At 41.8% G+C, this 15,745-nt stretch overlaps 1 protein-coding gene across 1 annotated transcript in view; it reads right to left on the bottom strand.

Annotated features, from left to right (window-relative positions):
* LOC148481769 (phospholipase A2 inhibitor and Ly6/PLAUR domain-containing protein-like) overlaps nucleotides 1-15,745 on the bottom strand; it is a 73,109-nt gene that overhangs the window by 41,300 nt on the left and 16,064 nt on the right. The window contains exon 4 of the mRNA XM_088453015.1: nucleotides 3,342-3,482. Coding sequence (XP_088309141.1) covers nucleotides 3,342-3,482 — 141 coding nt within the window. The remainder of the gene's footprint in view (nucleotides 1-3,341; nucleotides 3,483-15,745) is intronic.

Below are 15,745 nucleotides of genomic sequence, written 5' to 3'. Positions count from 1 at the left end.
TTTGCCATCATCTTTACCACATACCCTTCTAAATAGTCCCTCTGATGAGCTGCAACCAGTCTACATCAGCCCCATGGTGTGAAAGGGATGTGTTTGGAAAATTAGACAGTGATCCTGTTGCTTTGCACTAAAACCAAACATCTGGAACTCTTTGTAAATGCAAGAGTCCTCCATCCTAGTTTGACACTTGAAGATGGGCGGTAGAACTGCGCTCTCGTTGACCAGGGGGTGGTGTGTTGTGGTTTCGGGGTGCTGCATCTTTGTGTGGGAGTACCTTTCCTGCACTGAAAACGTATGGGGGTAGGGGATGGTAAGGTGCGCTCTTCCTGCTAGTAATGGTGATGACTTGTGTGTGTTTGTGAGTGGTGTTAATTAGAATGTTTCTTCTGGTGGTGGTGATGTTTTGGGAGTGAGGAGGGTGTGATTGGGTATGGAGTGTAGTTTGGAGTAATGTGAAAAGGGGAATGGAATAGGATCAAAATGAGGCCAGCGAGACACAGTAATTTTGGGCAAAATCTTTTATTGAGTAGTCACAATGCTGCTCTGTTAAGATCCCGGGCAGGTGGGTGGGGTTCAGTGATGAGTGGTGATGAGACTGGTGAGGTAGGTGGACCCTTTTAGGGGGCTCCTTCCCGTGCGGTTCAGTGACCTTGCACGTCACCCCTGCTGGACCTATGGTCGACAGTCTAGGAAGTCTCGGGGGGTGGGGGGATTTGCAGAGTGTGTTGGAACACCTGTGCGGCGTCCCGCGTGTTGGTGTGAGTCTTGGCAGTACTTACCTACCGGTAGGTTTTTTTGTTATGGTGATGTAGGTCGACGTTGCGGCCGTTGCAGATAGGTTGGAAGCTGCAGGTTTGTTGGTGAGCTGGATCAGCGTGTTGCTGGTGTGCTGCAAGTGCACGGCTGTTCTGATTGGTCTGCGGAGGTCAGCGACCATAGTATGCAGCTGAAATTGGCTCTTGGTCGTGCCGCTGGTGGTGTGGAGCCAGAGGTGTGGATGGGTGAGCTGCTGGGAGGTTGGGTTGCAGCGTGTGAGCTGGGACCACCCCTGGGGGGAGGTCTGCCTGGGATACTGATTCAAAAAAACCCAGGGAGGAGGGGGGATGTGGAAAGTGTGACCGGGATGCAGCTGGTCACTGGTGATGTTGGCTGGGCAGACTTGCGGCCGGATGTGCGGGATGCTCTTATCACTGACGGTCCCTCGTGGAAATGGGGATCGATGGTGGAGACACCCCTGGCCAGGAGTGAGTTGCTGAGCACGCCTGGGAGCAGGGGGGGAGAGGGGCTGGTCCGGGGTGGAGCCGGTCACTGGAGGTGTGAGCGGTGCGGACCAGCAGGCGGGTGGGCTGAGAGCTTTCTGCACTGGTGGTCCCTGGTGGGGATGGGGATCTTTAGTGGAGGTCAGCCTGGATCGGTGTCGGGTTTGATGAGAGGCTCTCCAACGCGTTTCGGCACAGGTGCCTTCTTCAAGGAGGTGTGACACTTGGCAAACCTTCCCTTTGACCCCTTTTATAATGGACTTCATACATTATTTAGCATATGAAATGAGGGCCTGATTCTGAGCTGGACTCTCTGAACGAGTGCCCGCTCTGAATCAGAGCGTTTTTTTTTTTTTGGTAGCGGCCTCTTGGACACTCGCATAGCTGTGGGTTACCACCCACAGCTTATGCGAGCGTCCATGATGATGGTCGCGATGGTCAAGACCATCGTGACCATCGGGCTTGCGACGAGACCCTTGCGGTAGGGTCTCGTTGCCAATCTATCAGAGCCAAAAGCACTCCCACTGACATCACTAGTGATGTGAGTGGGGCCGGCCCCAGACGGGAGGTGTTCCCATGGGAACGCCTCCGTCTGGGCTGCAATGCCCCTGGCACGCCCACCAAAGGGGGCGTGCTGTCACTCACCATCGACAGCACGCCCCCTTTGGTGCAAGACCCATAACGACAGCTTGGCCGTCGTTATTAGGGCCTGTTGCATCCACACGACGGAGCTGCCTCCGTCGTGCGCATGCGCACTTGCCCAACTTCGACCCGCTTGCGAGTGCCCAGCGCTCGATAGTGGGACTGAATTAGGCCCTGAGTCTGTGTGACTAGCAGTAGTGAAGAGGGGAATGGGGCATGTTCAGTTGGGGATGAGGTCTAGCGAGGTAAAAAACTTCATGCCTCCGGTGCCCAATTTTGGATTACAGTGGATATGCGCGCTCCTGATACCTGCGGTATCCAATTTTAAAAAATGGTTGCAGGGTTTTCACGGCTTTAAACCCAGTAGCGTGTAAAAAAATGGGAGTCCCGGGGGCTGCTGGGATGCAGAGATGTAGTTATCCCAACACCAGCTATACACTCACATGGGGGTCGCTCATACCGGGTTTCATTCACACACACACACACACTCGTGCACACACACACTCACTCATGCACACTTACAAACACACACACACTCATATACTCAACCTACTGCAGAAGACCCAGCCCCCCGACGCTGGAGAAAGAAGTCACCACTTCAGAAGGTGAGTAATTAAGGACTAATTAAGCTAATTGCAAACCTCCAATTGCTTACTTAGTCCTCAGGGGTCTTTCAATATCCTGCCTCCAATTGGATTCCTCCCTAAGCGTAGGTTTGAATTTGGTGGAGACAGTAAATTATACTGGTATACGTTTGGCATACTGCTAGATCAATTTCCGCTCGCTAGTCGGCAAATCATACCGAATGCATTATACTGTGACAGAAGTGGCCATTCAAATCCATGTAGGGAAACAAAGTAGCAGAATTTCTCTTATGAATGTCTTGTTTTGGATTGTTCAAAATTCCACTTCTGAGATCCTGGCAGATTTTGTTACTGACCACATAACAACAATTTTATTCAACTCTTCCTAATTACAGACACTCTGGGGTAAATTTACTAAAGTGCGGTTTTTTAGAAGTGGAGATGTCATAGCAACCAATCAGATTCTACTTTACATTTGTCTTGCACTTTCTAGAAGATAATAGCTAGAATCTAATTGGCTGCGATGGGCAACATCTCCACTTCCAAAAACCTGCACTTTAGGAAATATACCCCTAGATTTCCCTTCTACTTCCATGTCCTGAAGGTACAGACCAGAATAGCTGGCGGTTCACATTTACATTATGGCCTGAGCTGGAAGATGTCCTCTCCTGCTGAGATTATACTGATGTCATGGAATAAACCTGAGAATAATAATCTCAGGTAACAAGTACACTCCTCATTATAAATCATGTATATTACCAGATTATACAGTGGGTGAGTCTTCATTTATGTGACACTGTGTTTGGTACAGAGCAGAAAGTAAATATGTTACTAAAGTATAATTATGTATAATTACCAGCAGAAACAATACTTTGGAGAAGACACATATTCTCATTTCCAGTACATTGCATGGTGTCTCCAGTGTTACACGTGGAAGATGTATCCGAATAACACGTTGGACAAGTCAGTCCGTTCAGCTGAGAGCTGTCACTAGGTACTGTAAAATATGAAGATAGAAACATGCAATAAGTATGTCTTATGAATATATATACTGGTACTAAACCTTTGTCATGTTTTGATTTTGGCACAACCACCCTCAAATGTTTTCGATCTGGATTTATTAAAAATTTGATAAAAACAACAAATTCAGGTTTTTGTTCCTACAGTACTATCAACATAAATAACATACCATACTCTATATAACATTTATTTCCAGTCAATTTTGAACAGCTCACAATATTGTTTTCACCAATATAAGCCAAAGGTTGCAGCAAACTGACTGGCTAAACTAGAGGCACGTATCCACATGACAATATTAATGGATGACTGAACTATAACATCATTATCGTTCAGTCCTTCATTAATCGTTCATGGATCATCCATTGAAATGTTGTAAATGACCAGTGTTGCACACTACTGTTGGATGTTTTCGACATCGTTCATCGCCCGAACATGACGGTCAACTTGACGATATCGTCAGGTTGACCATGTTCGGGGATGAGGTGGGTGCCTGCAATGAACATTATATCGTTCAGTGTGGGCACTGTGCAGTTTAATGAACAACTGAACGGTAACGATAAGTACTCCAGGTGAATGGTTTTGCTGACCCCCAAAATAGGGTAAACAAACAAACGTGTAGGGTAATAATTTTGCTAAATATGCAATAATAAAATACAATCACAGCAATATACAATGGATCCAGGAAAAATATAAAAAATGATAAAATAAACAATAACAAAAAAACACCCTGACAATACTACTGGTAGATTATTAAAATTACCTTCAAGGACGCTAAAACATCATCATTTGAGCAACAACCGTATATAATACACTGATCTTAGGGCTCGTAAGCGGCCGTTCGCTCGTTTGGAGCGATGTTTTCACATCTGCGCATGCGTACAGATTTTAATACACATGCGCGAACCAGTCAGTGCCGCCAGAAATCGTTTGTTCGCTATATAGCGAATGCCTGCTACTTTGAGTGTCAGGAGGAGGCATATGTGGGTGGTAACAGGGGAAGGTGCTTGAAAACGGGGAGTGGAATTAAGAACGCAGGCGTGCTTAAAAGGTCAAAACGGGCGTTTTATGGGTGTGCATAATTTAAACAGCAGCATCATTGACCACGTCACCTGGTTGTTTTATAGTCAAAACTGCTCGCAATATAGTGGTAGGAAAAACCAACCACAAGAATAGCGAGCAGTTCATACGCTGTTCGATGTACTCGATTAATTAAATAAATAGCGGACATGACGTATGATGCGAGCGGCCAGGGGGCGTTTTTATCAAAATAGTGGCCGGTGGTTTTGCTCGCTCGTTCAGACATGGAGGCGTCAACAGACCACAAAGAGCGAACGGTTCATTTGAATAGCCACCCCCTTTTTCTGAACGAACGACCGCAAATTGCGAACGGCTCTGAATCAGGCCCTTAGTACCAATCAATATGTATAAAAAAACTCCACAGTTTGTGAAGATGGTCACCCAACAAATGGCCAATACCAAAATGAAATCAAATAATTCATTTTATAAAATTCACAGATAATAAAATACAGCTTATATAAAATATAATATTGTTGTGATGTCACTAATAGGAAGATGCTGTATATCTTTTTTCAGGCTTTTCCACAACACATTTTGAATAGTGGTAATCACGTTGAATATAAAACCCTATGCATTTTGTCCACACGGGAATCCCAAAAGGTGATACATCAATGGATATAAATCATTACATTACATTTGACTAATGTTTAAACACATAAATAACATATGGTGACAAAACAGTAACAGAAGGATGGTACAGAAACAGAAGGATGGTACAATATAATATACAAGTGGTAATGGTGACCGAAATTGGTGAGTATAACAGTCTGGTGTAAAACAATAGTTGATTATTCCAAAAATGAAGTATACATACCAGGTTGTTAAGTGACGATTCTCATCCAGTGTGAACTGGCACTTTAAACGCTCCCAGGATTCAAAAGAGGGTTGAATCCTTTGTATAGGATTAAGTCTATTGGAACCAAGTCATATAAAAAAATAAAAAAAATAAAAATATATATATATATATATATATAAGCAGAGGCAGAAGTCGGTGTCACTCTCCGGTCTTATTAGAAAAGATAGTAGCCATAAGCCAGTCACTGGGTCAATGTTTCGAGTTTATTAAAAACTCGTCATCAGGAGTCCTGATGACGGGTTTTTAATAAACTCGAAACATTGACCCAGTGACTGGCTTATGGCTACTATCTTTTCTAATAAGACCGGAGAGTGACACCGACTTCTGCCTCTGCTTATCCATTCAAAGTGCGCACCACGGCGATTTTGCCCTTTGTTACAGGAGTACCTACCTCTGCTGCATCCATATATATATATATATTCATTGAACCCGCACAGGCGCAGTAATGCCCAAGATGGCGGTGCCATCGGTAAAGGCGGAAAGGCTAATGTGTGATGAAACACGTTGAGGCTGTAAGGCTGTACTGCCGACCAGCACTCTTTCCTACTTACTGAAAAATGTATGTAAAGTCTTTCTATCTGTTTTTATTTATTTTTTAAACTGTGTAGTGTGGTATAATAAAATATATTTTCAAGATAATATACCATAAGAGTACATATTGTTCTTATATACCAACGTGAACTTTGAATGGTATTGAGGAAACATTGTGGGGTCAATCTGGATCAAGGGAGGTACATCCTGGCAAACCTTATTATTGGGAGAAATTACCTTGATTATCATGTGAGAGATCACTTTTTGGTTATGAGCATTTATATCATGTAAATACGGAACACATAATATTTTAATTCTCCTCTGAATATATTGAAGTTAGTACACTAGGAGCTGGCTTCTATCTCACCCCTTTTCCCAGCAAAATCTGTATTGGAGAACATTACACCATTGCAAAGATATCAGGTACATCTTGGTATATAGTCCATTGTGAACTGTGAGGAACTTTCTTAAAAAGATTTGTGAAAAATATAACTCTGATGAGCTTATTTATGACCTTATTGCGATATGCATAACCAGGGCTGGCATCAGGGGGGGACTGCCGGTACTGCAGTACCGGGCCCGGACACTCGGGGGGCCGCCCAGCGCCTGCTACATACTGCCCACCACTACTAACTCCCTGGCCGCAAGTGCCGCAGTGACAGGCCTGGCAGCATCCTCTACTATACACCTGCCACCGCCGCAGCACCTTAGTCACAGTTAAGTGACTTGTCAGTCACTTCACCCAGCCGGGCCCGGCAGCCGTCCTCCCGCTCCGCCTCGCTCCTTACTGGATTGGCTGGGCACTGCTGTCAATAAAGTTGTTCTAATTTCCCTGAATCAGGTGCGCGTGATGTCACGCCGCGCAACGCTGAATGACAGGAGCTGCAGAGGGCGAGTGGTGTGAGGGTTGCTGCTCCTTCCTAGTTGGAGAAAGGACCTCTGTGATGTATCCACCACGTGACCACTGCAGGAGGCTGGACCGCTCATGCGTTACCATCCACTAGGGCATAGAGGGGGAATAAATAATTGTGGCGAGGGCAGCGAGCCACCGTGCCCGAAGCGTGGCGAGGGCAGCAAGCCCGCGAGGGGACACTTTTGGTCCCCTGTTAACATCCCTGCCCCTCCCCCTATCAGGTCGGGTCACGTGGGTGTGACGTCACAGGTCCATCTGCGCTGTATAGTCTAGTCCTAACCGTGGTGTGAGGGCTGAGGAGCCGCCCGGAGCATGAAGACTGACAGAAGAAGCATGGAGCGAGCGAGGTAAGTTAAAGTGTGTGTGGACTCTGACTTAACTAATACATGCATAGTATTTATATATAATATATATATATATATTATTGTGTATAGGTACGGTAGCGGGGGAAGGGGGGTTGTGGGAAGTGGTGGGGGTTTGTGAAGGTTGAGGGGGGCCCTGCCTATTATGATAGTCCTGGGCCCCACAATTTCTGATGACGGCCCTGTGCATAACATATATAGAGCTTGAATCATATAAAATAATTTAATACACTATAGAGTGCTTGTTTCTCACCCCTTTTTAGTAATCTTCAAACCTTTTGAGACTGCACAACGACAGTCTCCTAGGAGAACTAACAGCTGCCACCTGAATACAGGGAGTGATGTTGAAGAATATCTCTACTTTTGGAATTTATTAAGAGACATATACTGACACTTTAAAGATTGAAGCACTTTTACAGTACTATTGTTTTATATATATATATATATATATATATATATATATATATATATATATACTGTGGGGTTGTGGTCTAGATTTGGGAAGAACTCGGGGTGAGAGGCCTGGATACAAGAGCTCCTCATCCACGGACCTTGGACGTTGGTGAGACCTGGTCTATGGTGTGGAATCTAACCTGCAGGGAGGTGTTTGCCAGTGACCCCTCCAATCAGGATATGGGCTTAGCTGCACCCTGCAGGCAGGTCGCAGTCCTTTGACCATGTATCCAAGATCAGTGGGAATAGAGACTCAAGATATCAGTGGCCCAGGGAGAGTGCCTAACCAAGACACTGTTACACAGAGAGGTGATACTTAAGAGTATTCCTGGAATGACGTACTGATGCACTTTAGCACAACTGGTAGACACTAGAGAGATTTTAGTGGTAATACTGTGAGATTCACTGGAATTACTCCTAAAGAGGTACACTGGGAGTGGCACTTGAGAAAACACAGGGAGTGACGTGTGGACACACTTTTGAACTATGGGGTGGCACACAAGGGAAACACTAGGAGTGGAGTGCTGACGCACTTAAGCACCATGGGTAGACACACAGAGGATACACAGGGAATGGCGTGCGGATGCACTTTTGCCACACGGAGTGGCACTAGTAATATACACAGGCTGAGATGTAATTGCACTGTAGCTCACAGGAGACACTGGTAACTTAATGCATAGGCAGGGATGTTGGTCGCACTGCTGCTCACTGGAAAACACTGGTAGTACACAGGCAGAGATGTTAAAGCACTGTCACTGGAAGTAAAGCTCTCAGGCTGAGATGTAATTAGCACTGCTGCTTACAGGGAACAATTGTAGCTTGTAATCACAGAGAAGATTGCACAGTGATGCAGCTGTGAGACACTCAGGATAAGCTTGTAGCTTGAAATCACAGATACAGCATGCACAGTCAGAGATGTTAATCACACTGGTGCTGAAAGGAAACACTGGAACACAGGCAGAGATGTAATAGCAGTGCTGCTCCCTGGAAAACACTGGAACTAAGGCTTGGAATCCAAGGGAACCTGGAACAGAACTCAACTAGAACACTAGGAGTGACAATAGTTGATCGGGCAACTTCCTGGAGTTCTGTGTGCGGATTTATACCCAGGAGTAGCAGATAATTAGAGCACAGCATCAGCTGACTGAAATCATGCTACCATTGGTTAGGAGGACTGTCACATGAGAAGAACTGTCATGGCGGCACCCATGATGGGAACTCCGATCCCCAATACACACAGCCAATTATTGAAGTCCGCAGAAAGCACCTAAGGCAGAATACTCATCATCTCGTCCATCACTGCACTAGACATCTGACCACAATGAGGTCAGGGGAAGCCAACATGGAGGTAAAAGATAGCCGATCCTAGGCTGAACCCTGACAATACCCCCTCCTTTCAGGGTGGATACCGGACACCCATAAAGGCTCAGCTGGAAGTCCTCAGAAAGACACAAAAAGTACTTGAAAACACAGGAAACTCAAAAATCCGGCTTGAAAAGACAAGAAGAACTGGGTTCCACTAGAAAAAGATATTCCTCTGACTCTCGTATCCTTTCTTAGAGACTGAAAGTACTGGAATACTACTTAAGGAGGTTTGTTCAAGAAGTAATTGTTTACTGAAATAAATGTCCCCCAATTCAAAAAAATGTATCCTCATTAATAACCTTGACTCCTAAATCTTTGGCTTTTGCTCATTTGGATTTTCCATGGTAATGGCCCATAATAAGATAATTGACTTTAGTGCTCAGTTTCTCAGTGCCCAATTACCCCAGTATTCAATTTCAAAGAATTTGAAAACGGGACCCGGCAAAACTTGAAGCGGCAAAAAAAACCTGTAAATTTTCGGGTAATCATCCTTGGCCCCCCTAAAGATGTCCCGATATGAGGAATCACTATGGGTACCCCCAATATTTCCTGCTGAAGGCAAGTCGGGTTTTTAAATAGCCGTGGCAGGTGCATAAATGCGCCTGTGAAGAGGTATTGAAGAATAGCATTTAGGATTTTTTTGGGGGAAAAATAACTATGGCCATCAAATTTGGGGTACATGAAAATGGGTACAAGCATATTTTTAAGTCCCTAAAGTGATTTTTAAAAATTCTTCAAAAATGCACCTGCTGCTACTACCCGCAATGAAGAAAACACCTGCTGCATACTTTAGAACCCCTCTGGATTTAATTTTTCTATATTAGAAGTGTGTTCCTTAATTATTTTTTTTTCCCCCCAAAATGAAAGTTAATTTTTAGGGGTGTTTTCCAAATTATTTTTAAAAACTTTTTTTGATATACATTAATTTTAGGGGCCATTCCCAGGGGTGCAGGCTATTTTTTTAAGCCTGAACCCCTAAACCCCAATACTGCACTTTTTTCGCCAGCTAAAGGCTGGAGAAACCTTATCCCCGTTGTTTTTACAAAGACTTTTCGCACCGGCGAAAAGTCTTTGTAATTGAATACGGAGATAATTACAATAGGCAAAAATGACGTCATCAGCAATAAATTATCGCCGATAACGGGTTTTCGCCTCTAAGTGAATATGGCCCCTTGCTTAAATTGACTGTAAATGACTGTACATGAATGTTATTGATGTTAATAATACTGTAGGAACAAAAACAGGTCCAAGTTACATAATTTTAGCTGTTTTTTATCAATTCTAAAGAAATAAAGAAATCCAAAATGAAGACCGAACCAAAACATTTGAGGGTGATTTTAATATATAAATATATATATGAAAATACAAGAGGTGATAACGAGCGCCTTATAGTATAGTAAGTTTTGTAATTGAGTGCGCACTTATATTAAATTACAAAGCGTACTGTATGTGCCTAATAAGCAGGCATATAATGATGTTTTCCTGGTCCACAATCATACATTCCTTTATAGTGTAGAACTTCCCTCCAGGTTAGGATGGTAAATACGGCCACAAAATTTATGAAAGTAGAAGAGGTGAGATCAAGCGTTTTATAGTGCAGTAAATTATACCATCAGCTGCACACTTATAATAATTTACAAAGCATACCGTGTGTGCCTAATAAATAAGCATATATTGATGTATCCTTGATCAACACCCTTGCATCCCTGTGGCACAGCTAGTTCACTCCAGGTGGGATCATAAATGGGGAGAAAAAGATGCTTGCATAGTGTAGTATATTTTAAAACTTTTTAATTACACACATATAACACAAAAAAAAATTACAATTGAAAGATGGTTTTAGAGCTTATCTGATTGATATAGCAGTCCCAGATAGCGGGGGTCACCACAGCCTCAATGCGTTTCGTCCCTTCTGCCTCTGTGGCTGGACTTCGTCAGGAGGATATTTGCAATACAAGTGGAGAGTATTCAAACATATATACCCTGTCTAATTAACCCCTATTGTCCATAGATGGCACATCCGGTTTTCGGACGTCCGGTCACCATTTTGGATCTTACTGCGCATGCGCGGCACTCGTGAATATCGCGGGACTACCCGCTGTATATGCAGAGCATAGATCTCTGCTTAGTGTCACTTCTGTGAAGTCAGTATACATCGCGCATCCGCGGGATAGTGTCTTTAGACACCCGCGGGATATCAGCCCTAGAGACCATTAGCTTAAAGGTCTCCCTGTTCCCATATACCTCTGTATAGGAAAAACGTCTCCGGAAAGTCGGCCATTTTGTTGTGGATTCACACAAGCGGTGGCCATTTTTTTATAGTCTCTGTGCAGATTTTGCATAATATATAAATAATTGCAGGGTATGTTTAAAAAGGATACTGTAGCAGATTATCTAACCATAAAAACCAAACTTTTACAATAAATAAAATCATAAATAGCAAATAGTATCATGCATAAATAAATATACAAATATGCTAATTATATACAATCAATGATCTTATAAAATGCATGTATAAAAATTATATAGGCATGACCAAGATACCTGATGATGAAATAAATAAAAAATGAAATACAATGACCTGAGATATTAATATGAATAATAAAACAACCAGTCAGAAATGACCCAATAAACAATAGTGAATATTAGAGAGATGGAGATAAAAATATATATGGGATTCACAGAAAGGGGGTGATTTCGTACATTTCATTTAATCCATGGGGAACCATGGTATTAAGGGAAAAAATCCAGAACATCTCCCTCTGAGATATCTTCTTTTCCCTATCACCTCCTCTTTCACTAAGGTGTACATATTCTATTGCTTTAAATTTCAATCCTGTTGGATCAGCATTATGATACTTGCTAAAATGTTTCCGTATGGAATGATTATCAGTTTTATTTTTAATGCCCCTCACATGCTCTTGTATTCTAAGTTTTATGTTCCTTTTAGTTCTACCGACATATTTAAGGTGACATGGACATTCGATCATGTATATTACCCATGTCATCATACAGTTCATAAGACTTTTAGCTTTATAAGATACCGTATTATTGAAATTCCAAAAAGTACTATTATTATTATCGACAAATTTGCATAAGTTACAGCTGTTGCACTTGAAAAAAACGTTACTTCTTTTTATCCATTGTTGAGGTTTTTCTTCCAATGCTATTAGACTACTAGGAGCCAGATGATTTTTTTCATTGTTTGCTTTTCTAAAAGCCATTCTTGGTCTATCTTGGAGCACTTGGCTCAAAACTCCGTCTGTTTTCAATATATCCCAATGTTTATTAAAAATGCTTCTTATTTATTTTTCTCTGTGGTTATATTGTGTTACAAAGATCACTTCATCCTTTCTTGTCTCACGAGTTTTATATGTGAGTAAATCTTTTTCTCTCCAGAGTTTTCACTTTATTAACAGCTGCTTGTATAGTGTCCTCTGGGTATTCTCTATCTCGGAATCTTCCTGAATATACTTCCAGTTGTTCATTGAATACCACATCTGAACTACAGTTTCTTTGTACACGATAGAACTGTGAAAATGGAATGTTGGTTTTCCAGCTTTTTACATGGCCACTATTGAAGTGTACGTAACTATTAGTGTCCACTTTTTTTGATGTAATTACGACTAATGATTCCATGGTCATCACTTCCTAAAATTAAATCCAGATATTCAATTTCTGTGTTGCAGAATTTATATGTAAAAGACAGATTAAAATCGTTAACTTTAAGATAATCCATAAAAGACATAAAATCATCTTCCGTACCATTCCAAATTATTAAAATGTCGTCTATATATCTGGCATATAAAATTAGGTGATCTTTAAAAGGATGATTTCCATATATATACTTATGCTCCCAGCTTCCCATATGGAGATTAGTGAAGCTAGGGGCAAAAACAGTCCCCATAGCCGTGCCCTCTATCTGGATATAAAAAGTATGTAAAAACTTAAAATAGTTGTGACTCAATATAAAATGAATTAAGTGACATATAAAATCTTTATGTTGCGTATTCAGTATTGCGTATTTCTGGTCCAGAAATTCACAACAGCTGGAGATTCCCTTTGCATGCGGAATGGAAGTATATAATGACTGGACGTCAATATTTGCCCATTTGTACGTATCATTCCATTGGATATCATTCAAAATCTGGAGAATAGACATGGTATCCTTCACAAAAGATCTTAAAGTACTAACATAATTGTTAAGGAATTTTTCCACATATTCAGAGCATCCTGACATGAGGGAATCTATACCTGCCACAATCGGACGCCCTGGGGGATTTACCAAACCCTTGTGGATTTTAGGTAGGTAATAGAATGTGGGGATCACTGGATTATTTTTAATTAAAAACTGGTATTCATTTTTAGTCATTTTTAGTTAACCTATGTAGGGCTCCAATTAGTATCGTCCAAAGTTCTTCTACAAAATTAGAGGTAGGATCACGTTCTATTTTCTTGTATGATTTCTGATCGTCCAACAGTCGAGAGGCTTCTTTAATATAGTCATTCCGGTTAAGTATGACGAGACCCCCTCCTTTGTCTGCTTGTTTGAATATAAGTTGTTCGTTGTTCTTTAATTTCTTGAGTGCCTCCTTTTCAAAATTAGTCAGGTTAGAGTTTTTGGGAGGTTTAGTGTCTAATGCACAAAGATCCCTCTTGACTAAGTCATAGAATGTCTCTATTTGTGTGCTCTTTGATTCCAAAGGATAGAACTTAGACGGTGGTTTCAGACCTGATATGGATTTATCCTCATAATTTTTAATGATTCCAGTATCTTTTTTAAGGAAATGTCTCTTCAGAGTTAAGTTTCTAGTAAATTTGTTCAAGTCTATGAACAACTGAAAATTATTATTACTTGCTGTGGGGGCAAATGAAAATCCTTTTCTTAAAACTGATACCTCCATATCTGTCAATTTATGTTCTGAAAGGTTACAAATACCTTGTTTTTGAAGGGACTGGTTAGTGATTACAGGTTTCTTCTCTTTGACTACCTTTCTTCCTCCTCTAGTGCCTCGTCTTCTCTGGCTCTTCTTTTTAGAGGGGAAGCTCTTGTAGGTTCTTCCTTGAAAAGGTATTTATTGTATCGATCGAGGGTGTGGACTGAAATCAGATGTGTAATTATCACTATCACCTTCAGATTCTAATCTGTTTAAAGCTGAATATCTGTTGTTCTGTGGAAGCATTAATGGCTTCCTTATCAGTGGTTTAGAGTATCTGGGTTTAGGAGGTACTATGCTCCATTCATGTTCGTTTTTAGTTTTATATGTTTTTCTATTGAAATTATTTGTTTTAGGATTGGGTCATGTGTTTTTACTCCAATCAAAGACTTTTTTAGATTGATAATCTGCCTCATCTCTCCAGAATTTCTTCTCCTTAATGTGGGTGACCTCGGCTTCTATTCTGGCAAGTTTCTTATTGAGAACTGTGAGGTTAGATATATATATATACAGTGCCAGTCAAAAGTTTGGACACACCTTCTCATTCAATGGTCTTTGTTTAATTTAATTATTTTCAACATAGTAGATTAATACTGAAGACATCAAAACTATGAAAGAACACATATGGAATTATGTTGTAAACAAAAATGTGTTAAACAAATCAAAATATGTTTTATATTTTAGATTCCTCAAAGTAGCCCCCTTTTGCTTTGTTGACAGCTTTGCACACTCTTGGCATTCTCTCAATCAGCTTCATGAGGTCGTCTCCTGGAATCATTTTGAATTAACAGATGTGCCTTGTCACGAGTCAATCTGTGGAATTACTTGCCTTCTTAATGTGTTTGAGACCATCAGTTGTGTTGTGCAGTGGTAGGGTTAGTACTCAGTGGACACCACTATTTGACTACTGTTGTAATCCATATTATGGCACCAATCACTCAACTCAATAAAGAGAAACGACAGTCCATCATTACTTTAAGACATGAAGGTCAGTCGATATGGAAAATTTCAAGAACTTTGAATGTATCCTCAAGTGCAGTTGCAAAAACCATCAAACGCTATGATGAAACTGGTTCTCATGAGGACTGCCCCAGGAAAGGAAGACCAAGAGTTACCTCTGCTGCAGAGGATAAATTCATTAGAGTTTCCAGCCTGAGAAACCGCTACTTAACAGCACCTCAGATTAGAGACCACATAAAGTCTTCACAGAGTTCAAGTAGCAGACAAATCTCAACATCAACTGTTCAGAGGAGACTGCGTAAATTAGGCCTTCATGGTCATATTGCTGCGAAGAAGCCACTACTGAGGATGAACAACAAGAAGAAGAGAATTGTTTGGCCCAAGAAACACAAGGAATGGACATTAGACCAGTGGAAATCTGTACTTTGGTCTGATGAGTCCAAATTTGAGATTTTTGGTTCCAACCGCTGTGTCTTTGTGAGACGCAGAGAAGGTGATCGGATGGTTTCTGCATGTGTGGTTCCCACTGTAAAGCATGGAGGCGGAGGTGTGATGGTGTGTGGGTGCTTTGCTGTTGACACTGTTGGTTATTTATTCAAAATTCAAGGCACACTTAACCAGCATAGCTACCACAGCATTCTGCAGCGCCATGCCATCCCATCTGGTTTGCGCTTACTGGGTCCATCATTTGTTTTTCAACAAGACAATGACCCAAACACACCTCCAGGCTATGAAAGGGCTACTTGACCAAGAAGGAAAGTGATGGAGTGCTGTGTTAGATGACCT

This window comes from Taudactylus pleione, unplaced genomic scaffold (genome assembly GCF_031769625.1).
Source record: "Taudactylus pleione unplaced genomic scaffold, aTauple2 ptg000563l, whole genome shotgun sequence".
NCBI lineage: Eukaryota > Metazoa > Chordata > Amphibia > Anura > Myobatrachidae > Taudactylus > Taudactylus pleione.
Note: the sequence above shows the minus strand (reverse complement) of the source record. Positions and strands in the feature narration are given on the sequence as shown.